Source organism: Hakea prostrata, chromosome 6, assembly GCF_041222555.1.
Source record: "Hakea prostrata isolate BN-2017 chromosome 6, UWA_Hpros_2, whole genome shotgun sequence".
In the NCBI taxonomy this organism is placed as follows: domain Eukaryota; kingdom Viridiplantae; phylum Streptophyta; class Magnoliopsida; order Proteales; family Proteaceae; genus Hakea; species Hakea prostrata.
This window is the reverse complement of record NC_142605.1, coordinates 33,794,469-33,814,512: the sequence shown is the minus strand read 5'-3', so window position 1 is coordinate 33,814,512 and position 20,044 is coordinate 33,794,469. Positions and strand designations below refer to the sequence as shown.

General features: G+C 36.8%; 1 protein-coding gene across 1 annotated transcript; it reads left to right on the top strand.

Annotated features, from left to right (window-relative positions):
• Window positions 1-12,773: 12,773 nt before the first annotated feature.
• Window positions 12,774-19,772, top strand: LOC149013488 (uncharacterized). Its single transcript, XM_089158866.1, has 3 exons — window positions 12,774-13,196; window positions 13,318-15,825; window positions 17,459-19,772. The coding sequence occupies exon 2, from the start codon at window positions 13,349-13,351 to the stop codon at window positions 15,761-15,763; it is 2,415 nt and encodes an 804-aa protein (XP_089014992.1). The 5' UTR covers window positions 12,774-13,196; window positions 13,318-13,348; the 3' UTR covers window positions 15,764-15,825; window positions 17,459-19,772.
• The last annotated feature ends 272 nt before the right edge of the window (window positions 19,773-20,044 follow it).

The following is a 20,044-nucleotide window of genomic DNA, read 5'->3' as shown; positions in this document are numbered from 1 at the left end:
CACGTGATTTTAGGCCTTCTTGCATCAATTCTTATTCTCATTTTTTCACATTTTCCGTTTTCTTTCATGTGTGTCGGATTCATTTTAAGATTATTGTTTTCTTTCATGTGTGTCGGATTCATTTTAAGATTACTCTTGTCTGAAACAATAAAAAAATAGTTAATGCAGGGTTGGTTGAATGGTAAATATCTATATTTTTAAGTAGAGAGATTATCGGTTCAACCCTTGTAGATTTAGAACTTAGCTACATTCCTAATACCCAATTAGTACAAAGTCTTGTTTTACTTATATTTAAATTTTTACATGTCAACATTTATAATAATGAGTTTTACGAGCCCAGTAAAAACGATCAGTCAAACCAAATAAATCATTTTGCATCCATTTATCACGCTAAAGTATCATGATATTATGCATTTCAGTTTTCATTTTATTTTTCTCTCCCTTTTTCTTTATTAGTCCAAACCTAAGTTCTACTAGTAGAGATGACACCATCAGTTTAAACCACACAAGTGACTTTAGTTTTAATCTTAGTTTTAGAAGTTATCATTAGGAGATTATATTTTCAATCTTTTGGCACAAGGCCAAGTGTTCTCAACAGAGGCAGTTATCATTGATTTAGTTTATCTTTTAACTTTTCAGTCTTTGCTTCATGCCTTCCCCTTTGGGTACATTAGGTATCAAGATTTACAGAAACCGTTGATATTTTATTTATTTTTATTATTTCCCCCATTATCTTTTCTCTTTTTATGTTCAGTTTTAATATTGCATTACTATATCTCTTATCACTTAACCTTATTTGAATTTGACACAATTCATACAATTATCCATGCACTCACATCCTTTAAACAAAGAAAACATGCAAATTTTGAATTTAACAAGCATAAACATTATTTTTTATTTCTAATTTAATAGTTCAAGAATGTTACCAATATTTCAATTCAAATATTTCAATCAACCACTTCATCTATTAGTAATTCCATGTACTTCTATTTTATTTGAAAGACAATAATTGCACACTTTTATAGATCACACAAGTGAAAATAAAAGAAAATAAATATCATATTAACAAATGAATATTACCCGTTTACTAAGTGAAACCATCAATTCATAATATACACGAGTTAGTCAATACCACTTACATGTTCTTGTTCCAAACGCATCTCTTGATCCCAAATCAATTAGAGCACGTCATTTTCGTATAATATCAAAACATATATTTCATTTAAAAAACTCATATTGTTTCAGCTTGTGCTTTGTAAAGGCAAATAAAGCTTAATAATATTTTTCAAACATTTTTATAATTACTTGAGGTGCACCATATTACATGCACTCTAAATCAAGGAATAAAATACACAAAATATCAAAATTGCAAATTATAAGTTTAATACTTTCATCACATTAATACCCACATCATGCACTACAATCATATAACATAAGTTTTGTTATAATACTCATATGTATTCTAAATAATTATCGATTATTTCAGAATATACCGGAACCAAACAAGGTTTACCCTCTATTTATTTTCTCTATCCTCCTTAATTTATCTATTCTTTCTTCTTTCTCTCTCCTCTTTTATCTCTCTGTTCATTCTCCTATTTTATTTAAAACCCTACGTGTTTTTTTGTTTTTTTTTTTTTTTTTTTTTTTTTTTTTCTTCAATTCTCTCACCTAACCTATGCAGGTGGAAGGTGAAGAGGGAAGGGGCTGTGGGAGGTGCCACATCCTCCTTCCTTTGCCGAATTTTGCCACCTTAATATCTATATTGAATATATACATATACACTATGTAATAAGAATCTATAATATATTTATGTACATGTTTAATTAAATAATTAGTAGGCCTCCTTATGGGCTTTTCGGCCCATTCTGATTTATTGCACAGGGCCCACTTAGGGATGTGAATATTAATACATCCGGGTTTAGAAAATTGCATTGCTTTTTTTATTGTCATCGGTTCAATCTAACTTTGCCGTATAGGAGACCAATAGACGAAAATGCGTAGTAACCCGATTATGAATCGGGGGCGGCATCAGGTAAATATACATTCATTTTATTAAAACTCTTTTTTTTTTTTTTTTCTCACTCCCAAACATCCACAATATGTTCTTAGTGTTCATTATCAATTTCTCATTTTGACATAAATCATAATTCAAATTTTTAACAAAAATTAATTATTACATTTATTTATTTTAAAAAAAATAAAGAATGATAATTGATACCAAAAATACCCTTAATTTTGGGGAATATTATAATCAAGCAGTAGACAAGTTTACAATAGCACATTGTAATATTTCCTCAAAGGGGAAGAACCAAATACTTTACCTTCTTTTTTTTTTTTTTTTTGGGTAAACAACAATCTTATTCAAAGCGGGCAAGGGGGGTTGGGGAACATAGTTCAACCAACCACTCAGTGGAAGATGGCCAATCTTTCGGGCCTAAAACCAGAAAAGGCCTTCCTGGCTAAGAGATTTGCAATTACATTAGAACTCCTTGAAGTTAAAGGCATACATTTAGACATATATAAAGCAATCTTTAAAGATACAATTGAGGTGTGTATAAGTTGGCTGGAATAAACCTAAATTCCTTAAAAAGGAAAAAATTCAACAAATGAGAATGGAAATTGATACCTTACGAGTTATGATATACATAGAAAATATATCTGAAAAGTAGGTGAATCAGGCTTATGCTTGATTGTATTTGGAAAAAATCCACCTATTTAACCAGGACTTCAGTCAAAGCATCATGGGTATTGCTAATTATATTAAACCATATGCATCATGGTATTAAAACGCTATGACTTTTACTCTTCAACATTATATACTTTTTAAATAAGCTTTTACATAATAACTGCACGTTGTTGTCTCTCTTCATTCTTTCTTTCTTGTTTTTCTTTTTTTTTTTTTTTTTTTTTTAAATTTTAAATGTATAGATTGTTTTACTTTTAGATATGGGGTTTCATTTGAAGTCAGTTTACACAACACACATCACACCACGACTGCATCCTCAAGAGTAATTCTATAACTATTTAAAAAACACAGTGATGTTTCTCCCTGACCCCAAAGAGAGATTCAATAAAACTCTTGACACCAGATTATAAGGCGTTAGTCTTTGCCAATTGAGCCAACATCTTAAAGTTATAATAATTTTTTTATCATTTTCCGCTTTTCCTCTGCATGCATAAGCTATGTCGTCGATATTAGTATCAAACAAATATCAATACTGATGGCCAAAATCGACCGATACCTTTAAATGGCTAGCTGATATAACTGATCAGATATCGATTTCCCTTCGAGCCAAAGGTAAAGTCTTGCCTTATCTTTAAATTACCTGTAACAACTACCCCGTAAGGATGTAGACAAAGGGCTGTGCAATAAGCTAACCCAAGCAAAACCTCAATTCCATATGTATGTGAATTGTATACCTTAGTTAAGAACTTGGCCCATAACCACCACCACCTAGAACAATAAAAACCAACAACAGGCCCATCCTGGCCCATTTTGTAAAAAAATCCAATGTGATGGCTAGGACCTAAAAGACAAATTACGAAGCCACCTAAAAGCCGAAGAGCCTTTTATCTTTTATGTGCTTAATTAATCTCTAATGACCAGTAATTAAAAGCTTCTGAAATTGCACTAGGATCATTATGACCTAAAAGCACGACGCCGCGCGCCGACAACGCCTCCCTCTATCTAAATTATAAATGGAAACACTAATCTACTTCTACATTATTACAAATTAAATGGATTAGTTAATTGTACCACTTAAAAGGGAACAATAAAGTTATGAGTAGTAGTTAATTTTCCTCTATAGTTCATTTTCTTACAATTTCCTACGATAAATTGCTAGGATTATGATATCAGACATTTTATTATTTAGTTAACCCAATCTAAGATAAATTATAAGTGTTGGTACTCATTGAACTAGACTTTGTTCCCTCTATGTCCATTCAAAACTTGTTTAGGGGCGTGCTAGGAAATGGCGAAGCCTTCTTCGAGGCTTTCACCCAGAAAGTTGAACTAAACATTGTTTCCTTTATATCCATTCAATATTAATCTTGCTGCAGGAACGCATTGGTTGACTAGGAACACCCTCAATGATCGATTCCTCTTCCATAGAGACTTTCACTCGCATAAGCAGTAGTATACAGTGAGATCCAACCAATTTGAGAGAAATTTTAAGAATTCACTAGAAGTAGTCTCTAATTAGGTTTTAATTGTAATCTTTGGGGCCCTTGGACTTCTGCTAATGAAAATCCATTATAGTAGATCCATGCAGCCATATATATCAAAGGCAATGAGTCCTTAAAAATGGGTCTCACGAGTTACAAAGTTGTGTTCATTTTTTTTGAAAATATGATAAGATAAAATAAAAGTGTTGTGTTCATTTAAAGCCAATCCAATTGTAGTTCGTCGTGCATGGACCATCATCACAGAAGGTAAAGGGGGACCATAGACCACTGATTGCCGTCATCTGTCTTGAGTCTAAAAGCCAGGCAACTTTAGCTTTCCATGTTACCAAGGCAAAGATAGATCATTTTCAATTCCTATACACTTGTAGAACTATTCTCCTTCAACAACACAAGAAGAGAAAAATAGATTCTAGCAGAACACCATGAGTGTTGTAAAAGAAGTAAAGACCTTAAAAGTCACTCTTCTTTTTTATTTACATACCCTCCACTCTCAAATTTGATTTATTTTCCTCCAAAACAATGGATTTACTTCCATGTTGCATGTGATTTCACAAGAGAGATGATGGTCTTTTTAATTAAAGCATGGATTACCCAATAAAATCAATTAATCAAAAAAAAATTATGTCATTTTTTTTGGTTAAGTTTGTACAAAGGGGGTAGATCGTAATTTCTTATTATTTATATTGCTTGGGGACCAAAAGGTGAAAGAAACCTCGAGCAGAGAGGATAGAACATGTCAATATCTTTTTTCTTTTTTTCCCCTTTCGAGTGAGTGAGAGAAGAACATTGCTTGTCTTGGTGGTCCATGTGTCAAACACCAAAAGATGCAAAATTATCATCTTATCCTTGGTAAAATATAATTATCATCTTATTCTTAATAAAATATAAAACTAACTCTCCCTATGATGGAACTTTAAAAAATAAATAAATAAATAAATAAAAAAAATTTTGAATGGGGAAAAAAACCCCAAAACAACCAAGCCCTGGCGAACTCTTCCGCCTCCAACATGATTTCCTTAGCTTACTCTCTAAAACCATCGAAACCCTCAAAAATCTTTCACCATGGCTAGTTTGCCTAACCCTCAACCCCCTCTCCCACCACAACCACCATTTCCCCCTAGATGGTTTCTATGTTGACCATGAGATTGAGTGGCATATTATCTATTCTCCAAGATTCACACCATTTGGCAAGATCAAAAAGATAAAGAGATTCAGAGTCAAGTAGTAACAGAAGGCCTACCAAAAGAGTGTTATACCAATGACGATGTTACTGTTATCCTCACCGACGACAACACATATATCTTTCACCTCCAGCAAGCGTCGGATGCGAAAAGTGTGTTGGAAGAGGGGCCATGGTCAGTTGGTGGCAATCTCATGGTGCTAGAGAGGTGGAACTCAACAAAAACTTGGGCGTTTAACACATTTGAGTCTAGATACAAGAGGTAGCGACACAATTCACCGAAGTTGGAGACAAAGGTCAAAGTGTGAAATCCCCCATGATCCTAACCAGAAAATCCGTATTGTAGGTCCAAAACCCGGAGTGCGGGAAGAATGCAAGTTAAAAAGGAAAGTAAGTGATGCAAATTTTCATCCCACAGATGCAACAACTATCTTAAAAATGCAACTTGGCCTATTCCCAGAACAACATCAACTTATTTGGATGGGTGCTAAAAATGGAATTGTGACTATTAAAACAGCTTACCAGACTCTGTGCTAGGAACATGATATTAAGAAAGCAACACTTCCCTCATCATCTAATGTTCTTGCTTGGAATGTTGTACCTGAGTGGTGTGGAGAGAAATATGGAAAGTTGTAGTTGCTTGCAAGAGTTACATGGTTTGCAAGCCCACTTGGGTATAAATATAACCTACTTGGCCCATTTGAATAGTTTCGCCAACTCTTCACAACCCATTTTGAGTCAAAATCACAAAAGAGGAGCTTCATCAGTCTGGGCTCTGAACATGTGCTTGGGGCTTATGGATCACTAGAAATGAATAAGTTGGGATCCACGTGTGACTTGATTGATGGAGAAACTTAAGGCCCCACATAGGTTACAGCTGGCATAACATTTTCCATCAAAATTCAAAATGACAAATAAGCCCAAATGATTTATTGGCTATGGTAATTCATTGTTTTTGATTGGTAAAAACTAAAATGTTTCGTTAACTTATGCTCCCTCGCCACCTATATAACTCCAAAGCACGAATCGCAACGTGCCATAACGTAAGTTAAAGTTAACAGTTTTGTCTTTCACAGCACTACCTACCCAAATTTTGTTAACAGAAAAGTACCTTGTCTCGTTTGTCTTTCCAGTTTTTCCCCATTATTTTCATATGAGGTCGAAGTGTCAATCACCAATTTGTCACAAGGCTCTTCCCATTCTATTGGACTGGTCATCTTTCGTTCTTTTTTTTGGGTAGAAATATTAGACAGGTCATCCCCTTCTATATTAATTGCACTATTTGTCTAAACGAAAATCTGTGTCATTCACTCGTGGCACGGCACGTTTGGTAAAGTTTTTTGTGTTCTTATGTTATTTGGGTACGGAAAAACTGGTTAGAGGTGTTTATTAAAACAATTTGTATTTTTGTTCTTAAAAAACAGACCGATCAAAAAAGTGATTTGAATAACGCATTTTACAAAACATCAAAAAAATGTTTTTACCATAGAACAAAATGGAAGTGAGAAAATTGGCCCCAATTGAAACCTTAAAATGAGTTTATCAAACACCAACTTATTCTTATAATATTTTGAAAATATTTTTAGAACGAATTTATCAAACACCAATTTTCAAGCAGAGGACTATCTTTTAATACAAAAATACTAAAAAATAGTTTTACATAAGAACTAGTCTCTCCTAATGAAAACTGATGCTTGGTATGGTATAAGATGCACATTTACAATAATAGAGTAAGAATGAAAAATTGTATACGTAAAAGGGGTTTCTTTAGGGAAAAAAAAATTACCTTTCCTATTTTTTTCAAGAAGAAAAAAATTTTAGTTTTTCTTTTCTTTTTTTCTTATTTTTTTGTAATGAAGAAAAAGTTTTAGTTCAGTTGTCATTTTCTTTGACTTTTTCAAGAAAATGGTATTGGACAATCAAAACCATTCCAATGCACTATCAAATATAATATCATGAATATAATTAAAGAAACAAAAATAAGTGGATAAATGTGTCAATTATAAATCAACCTATATTGGTATTAGGATAAGATCCTAAAGGTTTGTGCTCACTTCACATCTTTTCATCACACATTAAAAAAAGACATACTTTCAAATTTTTAGTTTAAAAAAAATCAGAGATGAACTCCAGTCTTAATGTACGGTGGGATGTGAAGAGAATATAAACCTCTGCCTTGACCGATAGACACCCATACCCTACAGGTGCAAATGCTATTCGACTTAGCTGGAAAGCTTGGCTCAAAAAAAATAAGAAAGCTTCTTTCTTAATTCCAATCTCGATCGTTGAAAACGAATTCTTTAGTCTCTTTTTTATTTCAATGTGAACCAAAAAGAAACTAATGTACAAATTAGTGTCAAACCATTTTCTTGAACTGAATAATGAATAATGAAAGACTTGGACGAAAACGTGAGACATAAGCCACGCGAAGGTGATTAGAGAGAGAGCGACCATGATTATTAGTCAGGAAAAAAATGTGAATCATGGATACAATAATTATTTGGTCTTGGAACCCACTTGTCATATCAACATTGGAAAAGTAATTTCATGTACTAAAAGCTTTGATTTTTTTCTTTTTCTTTCACCAATTAATATGCCCGTAATATTTAATTGGTCACAAAGGTAACAATCATACCAACCACATGGTCCCACCAGCAACAAATGAATCCTTCAATAGATCGTTCGATGGATTTTGAAGGGTCCCACGATAGATGTATTAGAGTTAAGATTTAAGCATAAATGAGTATTTAGTTTCAAATTATTATTTTAAGTTAATATTTATAGACAACATTAGGTTTTACAGTTAATAAGATTTCCATAAACCCTACTAAATCACTATTTCTTAATTAATCCAATAGCCTATTTTGCTGTGTCACAAATATCTCAACATATTGTGCTTTCAAAATAGATTTATGGTCCGGGAGTCATAATTCATTGTCAAATCACACGCATTGTACCATCTTCACGTTCAAATGCAAGGGTACATGACATGACTATTGTACCATTGAAAATTTCTTTGTGTTTGACCGTATTTTTTAGAGGTGTCAATTTACAACTCAAATCGTTAAAATCGAATCAAACAAACCCATTATTGTCCGAACTAATCCAAAACTAATTTTATTGGGCTGAGGGGGCAACGTCCAAATGGTTTCGAGTTGGTTCTGGCCAACCCGTGTGCAACTGATTAGCCCAAACCAAATGGCTCAAATTAGTCTGTTGGCAAAATACCTTTCTAATTTAGCTGTATGTTTCAGATTTTAAAGTAGCTTAATTTTTTTTCTCCTCCGTTTCCATCAGTCTAATTTATTCCCTCATCAATGCAGTTGTTTCCATCAATCTAATTTCTTATTTCGTTCTTCCATTATCTTTCTCTTATATCATATATTTTGATTAAAGGAAATGAAAAAAAATAAAAGGACAAAAAAAAAAAAAAAAAAAAAAGAAGAGTGAGATAGATGAAAATCAATAAATCCTTGACCATTTAACAACTTTTATTATTGATTGATTAGCAAAAACTATTATAGCCCGAATCCAAATCGCACCAAACTAAAATCGAACTGAAATTGGCCTGTTTTGTTACTTGAGTTTGGAGTTTCAAATCTATGGAGTCATTATTCATAAAATTATCTGTTTGGTTAGCCTGAATCTTTGTAATGAAATCTATAGATTTATCCTTAAAAGAAATATTTATGGAGTCATGGTTCAAATTTTTAACACTTTTATAGTTGGGGTAAAATATTTGGATTTCACGAATCCAGGAATTCACACAACCAAATGGGTATAAATCTCCTATTTGTGAATCTAGAGATTTCAAATAATCTCTGGATTCATCTAACCAAACAGGCCCTAAACTCAAATCAAAGTTATCTCAAAGTGCACCTTACAACCCCCTAAGGTTCATTTGGCTCACCTCTAAATATTGCATCATTCTCTCATTATTCAATGTAGTCCAACAACAGTAGTGTATCATTAAATTGTTATTCTTATGGATTTTTTTTTTTGTTATAAAATGAGGTCAAAGACCCAAAAAAATAAAACAAAATCAAACTAAAGCACAACTCTTGAAAAAATCCTCTCTAAGGATGTCTGTCATTTTCTACGAGGGATCATTGAAGAATACCAGATCATCTCTTCCAATTAGCCGCCTCTTAAACAACCAATCAGCAGCCTTGTTATTTTGACGCCTCACATGACCAATCAACAGTCCTTGTTATTTTAACGCCTCACATGATCAATCAGAGGCTTTGTTATGGAACTGTTTTTATTTTCATATATTTTTCTTAATCAATTGTATATTTGTATTTTCTTTTTCCCTTTAATAATGAATTATTATTAATTTGGATGAATAAAGATGGATCACGCCGTCATTTTATTTTACTTTTGTCTTCGATTTTAAAATAAGAAGGGAGATCGAGCTGTCTTCAATACTCACTTTTCAATGTTCTTTATTAAGATTATTTTTTAGTTATTTTTCTTTTTCTTTTGCATACTTAAATACATTAAGACAATACAAATCTGATATGATTTGGTCGACAAGTAAAGAGATTATTATATCTTAATTATAATTAAATTATTGAATAATTTATTTTAATTTGATAAATTTCATCTTATTGTAGCCTAACCATTGATAAAAGACAAGTTTACATCATGTTCTCGTACAAAGAGGTCTTAGGCATTTGAAGAACAAACCATACAAAATCTATCATGACATCTATTGTTTCGAAATTTGCCTGAGTGCAATCTGGTCTATTTTTGTTTTAAGCTTAGTTCTTGAGGATTAAAGAGAGTGAGATTGAGCCACCTTAAATTAATGGGTCAGATTCAAGAAAACACAAATCCTCGTGTGAATGAATAAATGTTCAAATAAATAATGTTTTCTTTAAAACTTGCAAGAACATAAATGCCAAAATTATTGTAATCGGGTTTGTCCTTCTTTGTGTTGAATGTATTGCTTATATATCGATTCTACCTTTGATGTTGCAAAGATGCATTGTAACGAAGAGATGGATTACTTAATCACAAAGTTGAAAGCTCAATCTTCCTAGAGAAGCTGCAAGACAACTGTATCCTATTTCCAATTGATCAGGAGCTCTGAGTCATGCGGGTTTGGATGTGATAGCTATCAATTAATTCTGCAATAAAACTTAAGGGAACAACACTCGAAAAAACTTGAACGAATGAGAGGCTTCCTGATGAGCGCTGAACATTTAATGCGTCTCAGAGCATTTAATGCAGTGATTGACATTTAGATAAAGATGAGCCGAATCCCTTTACGACGTTACTTTTGCCGACATGCAACATCTTGGAAACCTGACAAGGGTTTATCCAAGAAGTCCTATATGCCACATGGCATTTACAGAGAAACGTTCCTCAAAGCCAGCCCTTATGTGTGTTATCTGTCTGTCCCCCTATGTGGGTGTTATCTGTCTATCCCCCTATGTGGGTGTTGTTTGTTATTTGGTGCCTTTGTTCTAAGGGTTTTGTGGATGTGATCCATTTTGGGCTTGACCCAACCCTTATCCCGACTGATCCTATCTATTGCATGTTTGACAGTTTGGTCTTTTTCTGCTCCTTGGTTCTTTTCAAACCTTGTGTACTCATGCAGGTGTATTTGTATTTTTTTTAGTTATCTGAATGAAGTTCTGTTTACCAAAAAAAAAAATAAAATCCAGCATTATTCCGAGAAGTGCCATGTCGAAAAGTATTAAACGAACCCTTCAAATCGGATTTTAACCAAGTGTTCTCAATCGCATGATTCGTACTAGTTGAATGGCTATAACCATAATATATATAACAACATCCATAGAAGAGCGGATTTCATTCCAAAATCAGTGAATTATATACAATTGATTTGTGAGAGCCTAGACTTTCGTATATAATAACTTAGAACTGAAATCCTTAAAGACTTTTAAGTCACTAGGCCCATACAAACTGTTTTTATTTTTTGTTTGTTTTCGGTCAAAAGCCCAGACAAACTAAATGTTAAAGTAGAATCAGTTTCATGATTTGGTTTTGGTTGAGACAAAGTAACCCAAGTTTTATCATCAGTATTAAAAGGTAAAAAGCTATAATCACCCAAAAAAGTTAAAAAGCTATGAACGACTAAAAGAGCGAAAAGGAAAAATGCAAGGGGCGTTAATTGGCAAAATTAACTTTAAAAAAATAATTATAATTAATGTATTTTTTTTTGTCACCAATCAAATTAGTCATAAGGACAAAGGAACTCATAGGGCCCAAAGGGGAAAAATATAGAGACACAGAGGTTTGAATCCAGAACTTCTTTAGTCTTACTGCATTTACGCACGAGAGGCTGCCACTATTATATCAGAAACACATCCACACTTAAAGTAAATAATTAAGGGTGTCTACAATTTTACCAAGAACTTGGATCACCTCTTTGTCTCTGAAATTCTTAATCACAGAATTAATATGGAACCCATATCAAAATATAATAATAAAAAATTTAAAAATAAGACAATCCCTGTGGATCCCACATAAACACATCCAATTTTAAATGTCATTAAAATAGTATATCCACATCTAAAACGATAATAAAACATCGGGGGCGACGCAGGGGAGGGGGCGCAGGGGATCCGGCCCGAAGTGCCAAAAAAATATTTTGGGAATGAAAAAAAAAAAGGGGGGTGAAAAATTCGCAGCAATGTCGATTGGAAACATTCTAAAATAGCATCGAAAATTTTGTGGTGAAGAAACATCAGGAAAATTATATGTGTCGGACTTTTTCGAATGAATGAAACATCAAGAATAAATAATCAAAATAAAACCTAAAAATGAGTGAAATGGCAAAAAAGCCCCTGCCCATCACCCCATCTGCGCAGTCTGCACATTTCAGGAATTATAAAAAGGAATGGGTGAAGCAAAAGACAGAAATCCATTGGTCGAGAAAACCCCACCCAGTCTAAAATCGCAGCCGCACATCTCCATCACATCAATTCCTCACTGTAGCGCGGAACACGGTATCGGATATTCTCAAGTCTCACAACACGCGCCCCGATAATCTCATGTCATCAGATTTAGTCTCGAAATCTAGGCCCAGTAAAAGTGGCACGTAGAACTCAAATTTACAAATTCACCCCTATTGGTCTAACACTAGAAAGCGAAAAATAAGTAAGGCTAAATGTGGAATTACACATCAACAACGATATTTCGGGCAGTACACCTTTCTCTTCTCTCGTCGACGTTTTTAATTAGTAACAGCGGCATTTATTGGGTTCTGAAATTGTGTAAGAAAGGGACCCTATTTATATTTATATTTATTTGCTTATTTATATAAATAAAAGGAAACAGAAAGAGAGAGAAATAGAAATGCCTCTCAAAACAAACCACACAATTTTTCATTTTAAAAGAAAGAGAAATTTAAAAGGGAAAAAAATGTCCTAGAGGGAGAGAAAGAGGTCAGGGGTACTTTATTACCTTTTTTATGTTGCACGCATCCATGACAGAACAGAGAAGCGACAGAGTACTGCTGCGACACAAGAGGGAAAAGATAGAAGAAGAGAAGAGAAGAGAAGGGAAGAGAAGAGCAGAGCACCTGGAGCGGAAGTGAGAGGGAGAAAGAGAAGAAGATGAACTGACTGGAAATGGGTTCGAGGTTGAGGATTTCAATAGAAAGAGTTTCAGAAGTGGGAAAAATGGTGGGAAATTGGCAGTTAACGGTCTCTATTGAAATGGGTCTCTTGAGCTGCATTGCATCTGAAGACTGGTTTTGTGTTTGAAGCTTATTGAAGAAGCGAAGGGCTTCACCAAAAAAAAAAAGAAGGGAAGGGAGTTCAGATTTCCGGTTCATGGCGGAGACTTCTAATCTGTAGTTCTCTTGTATCTGAGAACTCTGTTCATCAAACTTGTCTATTTCTGCTGTTTTTTCATGGTCGTCCTTCTTTTGTGAAATAATTTGGATTTTCTTTGGTGTTTTTGTTTTTTTGAAGAGCTTTTGGTCCTGGCTTTAATCAGTTTTAGATGTGGGGAATGCCCTTTAGTTTGCGTGGGAAGGGGGTGTTAGAAGTTGCAGATATTTCAGACATCTCTTGTTCGATTTCTTCTTCTTTGAGAGAGAGTAAGTGGAAGGAGGTTAGAGAACCAACTTCTGTGCTGGATACAAGGAGTCCTAGCCCACCAACATCGACCTCAACCCTGTCTTCTTCGTTGGGTGGAGGCGGCGGCTCAACCGACACTGCCGGCGTGGCGGCGGTTTCCGATAACCGTCCACAAAAATGGCCACCTACACAGCAGCAGGAAGACAGCTCCGCTGCCGTAGCTGAGCTACCTGGCGTTGGTGGGGTTGTACGGAAGGAAGAATGGGCTTCGGAGCTTCAACCAATTCCAACAGCGTTGGAGATTGTCAGTGGTAGTGCCGCGGGTGCAGAAAAATGTGGGCTTGGAATGGAGGAATGGGAGGGCATGATATCAGAATCGGCAGCTTCTCCTGGCCAAGAACAGTCGCTCCTGCGATGGATCATGGGCGACGTCGAAGATCCATCGTCGGGTTTCAAGCAGTTGTTGCAAAGTGGTGCTGCTTCGGATTTCGACGCCAATGCTGGGTTTGGGATCGTCGATCAGGGTTTCAGTTTTGAGCTCAGCGGAGGAGGTTCTGGGGCCTCTGCTAGTGGCAGTGTTAATGTAATGGGTACCATGAATCCTTCTCTTTCTCTTCCTGGTTCGGGGTTTCAGGCAAATAGCAACGCCACCACAACAGTCACCACTGCGGCCGGAAACATCAACAGCCACCACAATGGAAGGGTTGGCTTGGTACCAAACGCTGCTTCTCCTGCTAATTACAAAATGCCTTGTTTTGTTCCCAACAGCAATAGCAACCCTTCCAACTCCATTTTCTCTTCTTCCCCAAACAACCTGCCTCTGAACCTCCCCCTTTCTTTGCCTCCTGAAGTTTTTTATCAGCAGCAGCAACCACCACACCTCGAGCCTTCTGATGAAAAACCACAGCTTTTCAATCCACAGGTACTACTAAGCCAGTCACAAGTCCATCATCCTCAGAACCCTTCTTTCTTTGTGCCATTACCTTTCTCGCAGCAGGGGCATCCTCTGCTTTCTCCCCACTCGAAGCGACACCATGCGTCCGTAGTTGATCAGAACTCTCAGATCCCCAAGGTTCAGATCACTGGATCAGGTCCAGAGCATTTCATGAGGAGGCAACAGCAGCAACCACAGGCCTTCGCTCCTCAGCTCCAATTGCTTCCTCATCATCTTCAACAGAGAGAAACAATGGCACCGAAGCCCAAAGTGATGGGCACAGGTGACGAAGCGGCTCACCAGCAGCAGCAAACGATGGTCGATCAGCTCTTGAAGGCCGCGGAGCTGGTTGAGACCGGGAATTTAGTACTCGCGCGAGGGATATTGGCGCGGCTCAATCAGCAGCTCTCCCCAGTAGGGAAGCCCCTCCAAAGGGCTGCTTTCTACTTTAAGGAGGCCCTGCAACTGCTTCTCCTTAACACAGGCTCCTCTCCTCCCCAGAGGAATTCCACACCTTTTGATGTTGTTCTCAAGATCGGTGCCTACAAGGCCTTCTCGGAGATATCTCCACTCCTGCAATTCGCCAATTTCACTTGCAACCAGGTTCTCCTTGAAGTACTTGATGGGTTTGATAGAATTCACATTATAGATTTTGATATTGGACTTGGTGGGCAATGGGCGTCTTTCATGCAGGAGCTTGCAGTGAGGATCAGAGGTGCTCCTTCCTTGAAGATTACTGCCTTTGCTTCTTCGTCTTCTCATGATCCACTTGAGCTTGGTCTCACAAGAGAGAACCTGACCCACTTTGCTAACGCCCTTGGCATTGCATTTGAGATTGACATAGTAAACCTTGATTCTATTGATCCAGCTTCCTGGTCGCTTGGCCTTCTCCATGTTTCAGATAGTGAGGCAGTTGCAGTTAACCTCCCTGTTGGGTCATCTTCGAATTATCCGTCTTCTCTGCCATCACTCCTCCGGTTTGTTAAACAGCTTTCTCCCAAACTTGTGGTTTCAGTGGATCGTATGTGTGATCGAAGCGACCTTCCTTTCTCTCAGCACTTCTTCAGTGCACTTAATTCGTATTCAGTCTTGCTGGATTCATTAGATGCTGTAAACATCAACTCTGATGTTGTGCACAAGATTGAGAAGTTTCTATTCCAGCCAAGGATAGAGAGCATCATACTTGGAAGGCAGCGTGCTCATGACAAATTGCCACCTTGGAGGTCTCTTTTTGCTCAGGCTGGGTTCAACCCGTTCACATTCAGCAATTTCACTGAGACCCAGGCTGACTGCCTCGTTAAGAGGCTTCAAGTTAGAGGTTTCCAAGTCGAGAAGCGCCATGCGTCGCTCGTGCTCTGTTGGCAGCGGCGGGAGCTCGTCTCAGCATCTGCTTGGAGGTGCTAAGGAGGGAAAATATGTTACAGGCAGGAAGGTTGTTGGCTTTTATCGAATTACGGCCGACTAAGGTGCCATATAACTTACTCTACTCTTTGATCTTGTTAAACCTTGAAACCATGGTGGTGGCACTCTGTGAAGGCTTTTTTTTTTTTGTGCATTTATCTTGCCTGTCATTATCGTCTTGCCAATTATCTATTTGATTTAGACATTGTTTCTGAAAAACAAAACATTTGAGTAATTGAAAGGTCTAGTAAAGCGTTCCTTTTTTCCATTTTTCCATTTTTCCTGCCAATTAAGATTATATTGGAATGAGTATTACTGTTAATGTTAGGAAGCAGTACTCTGCTTCTTGGTTAAGGTGATGGTGGTGGTTCCTTGTTCTCGATAACAAGGCAAAAACAGGAGGAGGAAGAATTTAAACCCTGCTGATGCTGTGTGCATAATTCTTAAGAATGCTGTTGTGGCTTCTTTTTCCCCGAATTTCGACTGCTATAGTTTGAATCATGTAGTTTACTTCATACCATTAAGATTTTAATATGCAGAAACATATTTTTGTTGCATTTATTGGTGTTATGTGACACTCTGATACTGTCCACCTCTTGATCCTCCCCTAATGGGAATACCATTATCAATCTTCTCTTGGAAATCAAGCTCCAACAGAAGACGCAAGGTTTCATCTGTTCCAAGAGCAGATAGTCATCAACCCCCCCCCCCCTTTCCTTGCCTCTTGTTAGCTAAAGTTATAATTCAAGTGAGAATTGAAGAGTTCTTTCGATGTGAAACTATAGAAAGAAAGGTAATGAAATCATTGACCTTCGTTCATTTCACATGTTGATCGTTGTACATGCTTGGTTACTCTTCTATCATGTGGCCTTATGGATGCTACATTTGCTTTTTCAGTTCTGATTGTATTAGTTATTTCCTCTAGCAATTCAAGATGCATGTCCCTAAGCCGATTGGATTCTCCAATTTTCTTCTTATTATCTCATTATTTCCCCTGAATTTTGTAGTGGTGGGTATTAGAACCTGCATGCCCATAAAGTACTACTGGTCACAACATATACATGGCTCTTTCAAATTGTAGCTCTTAGGAGCAGAGTCAAGGTTCCCCACAACCCCCCCCCCCCCCCCCCCACCACTCCCTTCCACTCGAGGGCTCTGTGTGTGTGTGTGTGTGTGTTCTACATTGCCCAGAATGATGGCATCCCTCTGCGAAGTATATTCTATACAATATTCTGTGATTGATCCTTGTGTCATGGAAACATTTGATTTGGATCTTTTGCTTGCTTGAAAAATATCCATTTATTCTCTCTGTTTACTTCGGTAAATTGTATTCTGAAGAGTTTTCTTCGCTGAGTTGTTGCAGAAACAAGTTTCTCCAACATATATCCCATATTCCCTGAAACTAGAGAAGGGATGTTTGTGTCGTCTCTGTTTTCCATACAAAGCATCTTCATGATATGTCTCTTTCATTATTGACTGTAATTCTGTATTCTGCCACCACAGACATTAAGAAAACCTATTGACAATGTAGGAAAAAGGAAGTTAGGCTATGATATCATTTAGATCCAGATGCGCATATGCCCAGATGACATTTGTGCTGTTGTAGGAACTTGGTGATTGAAACTAATGTTTAAGGGTTTAAACTCTGGATTATGTCCTTTTTTTAATTTTTGACATGGAGAGGTTTGTTCTTTGTAGGGCTATCAACAAGTGGAAGCTGGGTTGCACTCCTCCCTGACAAGTACGATGAATAACGCGTAACATGCTTAGTTGCTTGTGTAGGTTTTAGTTAATTAATCAGTTCGGTTGGAACTATTAGAGTATATTGTAATCCAACATATATACATTATGTGTCAAGAATATTTATTATTTGTTGCATGAAATCACTGAGTACTATTGTACATTGAATTTGTTATTTTGTTGATTTGTTTTTATAGCTCTCTCAATCAAACCACATGGCTCATGTTCCATAGGTCGTCCTTTATATTAGTTTAAACTCTTCTTTTGCATCTTCTTATTGGTAAGCTTATCTATGTTATGGTATTTTATTGTGAAAGCAGAAGTAGATATAAGAGATAGGAGACCTTCAGAACATGTTAGAGGCTAAGTTAAGGGAGAGAATAGGAGTCTATTGCCTTTGGATGCATGAATGACATTTTTTAGGGCTATATTAAAATTGCATGAGAACATGAGAGGGATGGACAAAGTTCATTATATATCATTTCTTAGTCTGTTCTTTTCTTCATCAAAGATTTCAAACAACCACCTTGATAATGGTGGGATTAAGTTAATACCTTTTTATTATTTCAGTAATATAATTCTTAATATTCATAAACAAACTTGTTCCAATCATTTTGAGCCCCAAAAAGAGAAAGAAAAGTGATGGTGATGAGGTGAGTCATGCTGTAATAGAGATTGGATGGTGACAGGGTTTTCTTTTATGGCTAATAAGCTGGCCCACTTGACTGGCTAATTTGGGGACCTGGATTGATTTTTTGGGGTAAAAAGTCAGTAGATGTACATCCAATGGAAAGGGTGCCCAATCTCAATGGGTTGGGTGGGTGCCTAAGTGGTCCAATCCAACAAATGGGTCTATTTGTTTTTGGTCCACATCTTGAGCTTGTCATCATGAGATGGCCTTTTTGAATTTTTACCCACCTGATGATCTCATCAAGTTATCTGACCAATGTGACTGGTCCAGTGGTCCCCTCATCTATCTAATGGTCCTGATTGGCTAGACCTAGCTGGTCTGGTCTGATGCTAGTTGGTACTCAACCCTAGTTTAGTCTATGGTGTGATGTGTTAAAACTTAAAAGGGTGGAAAGAGGGAGGTAGGTCACTAGGTTATCATCTTACAATAACTGGACTGGTGGTCCTTCACCATCATGGTTGCAGAGTTGCTGTAACTCTGTAAGGCTGATACAATTGAACCATCAAATCAAATTTGGAAGGAGATGGCTGAGAGACACATGGTGAAATGTGAATATCTGGGAGCGAGCTTGGGTTGGGTGAGATGGTCTAGGGTGGTCAGTGGTCCTGCTGCTGCTGCTGCTGCTGCTTCTGGTCATCGTTTTTGGGGCAGTGGGAGTAGATAATGACAACAGATGACCCTTCCCCGTTCCCCCACCCAAATCTACCCGGCAGGTCTTAACCTCCTTGTCTAAATGACTCAACCTAATCCGTATACATAGGTGACCCCCGAGTGGGTGGTCGGTGGCCGGTGGGGGTGGTGAAGGTGGTGGTTACCCACAAAAATGTTAATTCGTGATCAGGTTGGACCACTTGTACGATGGCTGCAGGATGTGACGTACACTTATGTAATACCTGCAAGTCTCAGGCAAGCACTGGTGTCTGGTGGTGGTGGACCAGCCCTGCGGGCCGTGGTTCTAGTGTCCCATCACTTCTCCTTGGAGGAACACCTATATATGCTCTTAGAGTTCTTAGAAAAAACAAAAATTGATTTTAAATTATTTTATTAATACTTAAATATATGTGATGAAAAAGCATTGAAGAGAGCAGTGGAGGAGGTGATTCAAGCTCAATTCAAGCTCAGTCTGACATTTCTCCTGTTTAAGGTTTGTTTTTTTTTCTTATACGAAGGTTTAAGGTTTGTTTTGGCGATCATAGTGATGTTTGGTCTCTAAAGTAATTAAGGAACGCAAGATACAAGAGACAAGTTTACATTGAAACCTTAAAGATGGACTGTAAGAGTAAATGTAAGAAGTGCACTTGATGACTAAGATCTGTATGTTAGGGACACACTCTGAAGCAAGGGTTTGTAATGGAAGACTAGAATCACACCTGTCTGACATGTTGGATTCTTTCTTATTCAGAAATCAACCCTATTTGATTCTCATCTTTCATTTCAGTTGTTTCAGCTTTGTTTGTTTTGGGTAATATATTTGTCTTCCAGTAGTTTCTCTTACCTCCTTTGCAATAGTTGATTGTTTTCTTACGATTCCATTTTTAGATTCTGATTTCTAAACTTAGAAATCTTTGAGGGCTATGTCCTGAAAGTCTGAGTCTCTTATGCTCTCGTGTCTCGATTATGAATGGCTGCTCCGGATTAGAACGTTGTTTCCATTGCTATCGTGAAGAACGCTCTCCATTTGTTCTACTGTTCTAGCTGGTGAGGTGACAACAGTTACAACCACGATTCTAACACAGATGGAAGGATGGAATTCACTGCTTTCCAATGTGAAAAATAAGAATCTTCTTTCCATTTTCATATCAGGATCCAGATCCTATGTGTCCCATGTTGCCCTCCGCTCTGTGCGTCCACCT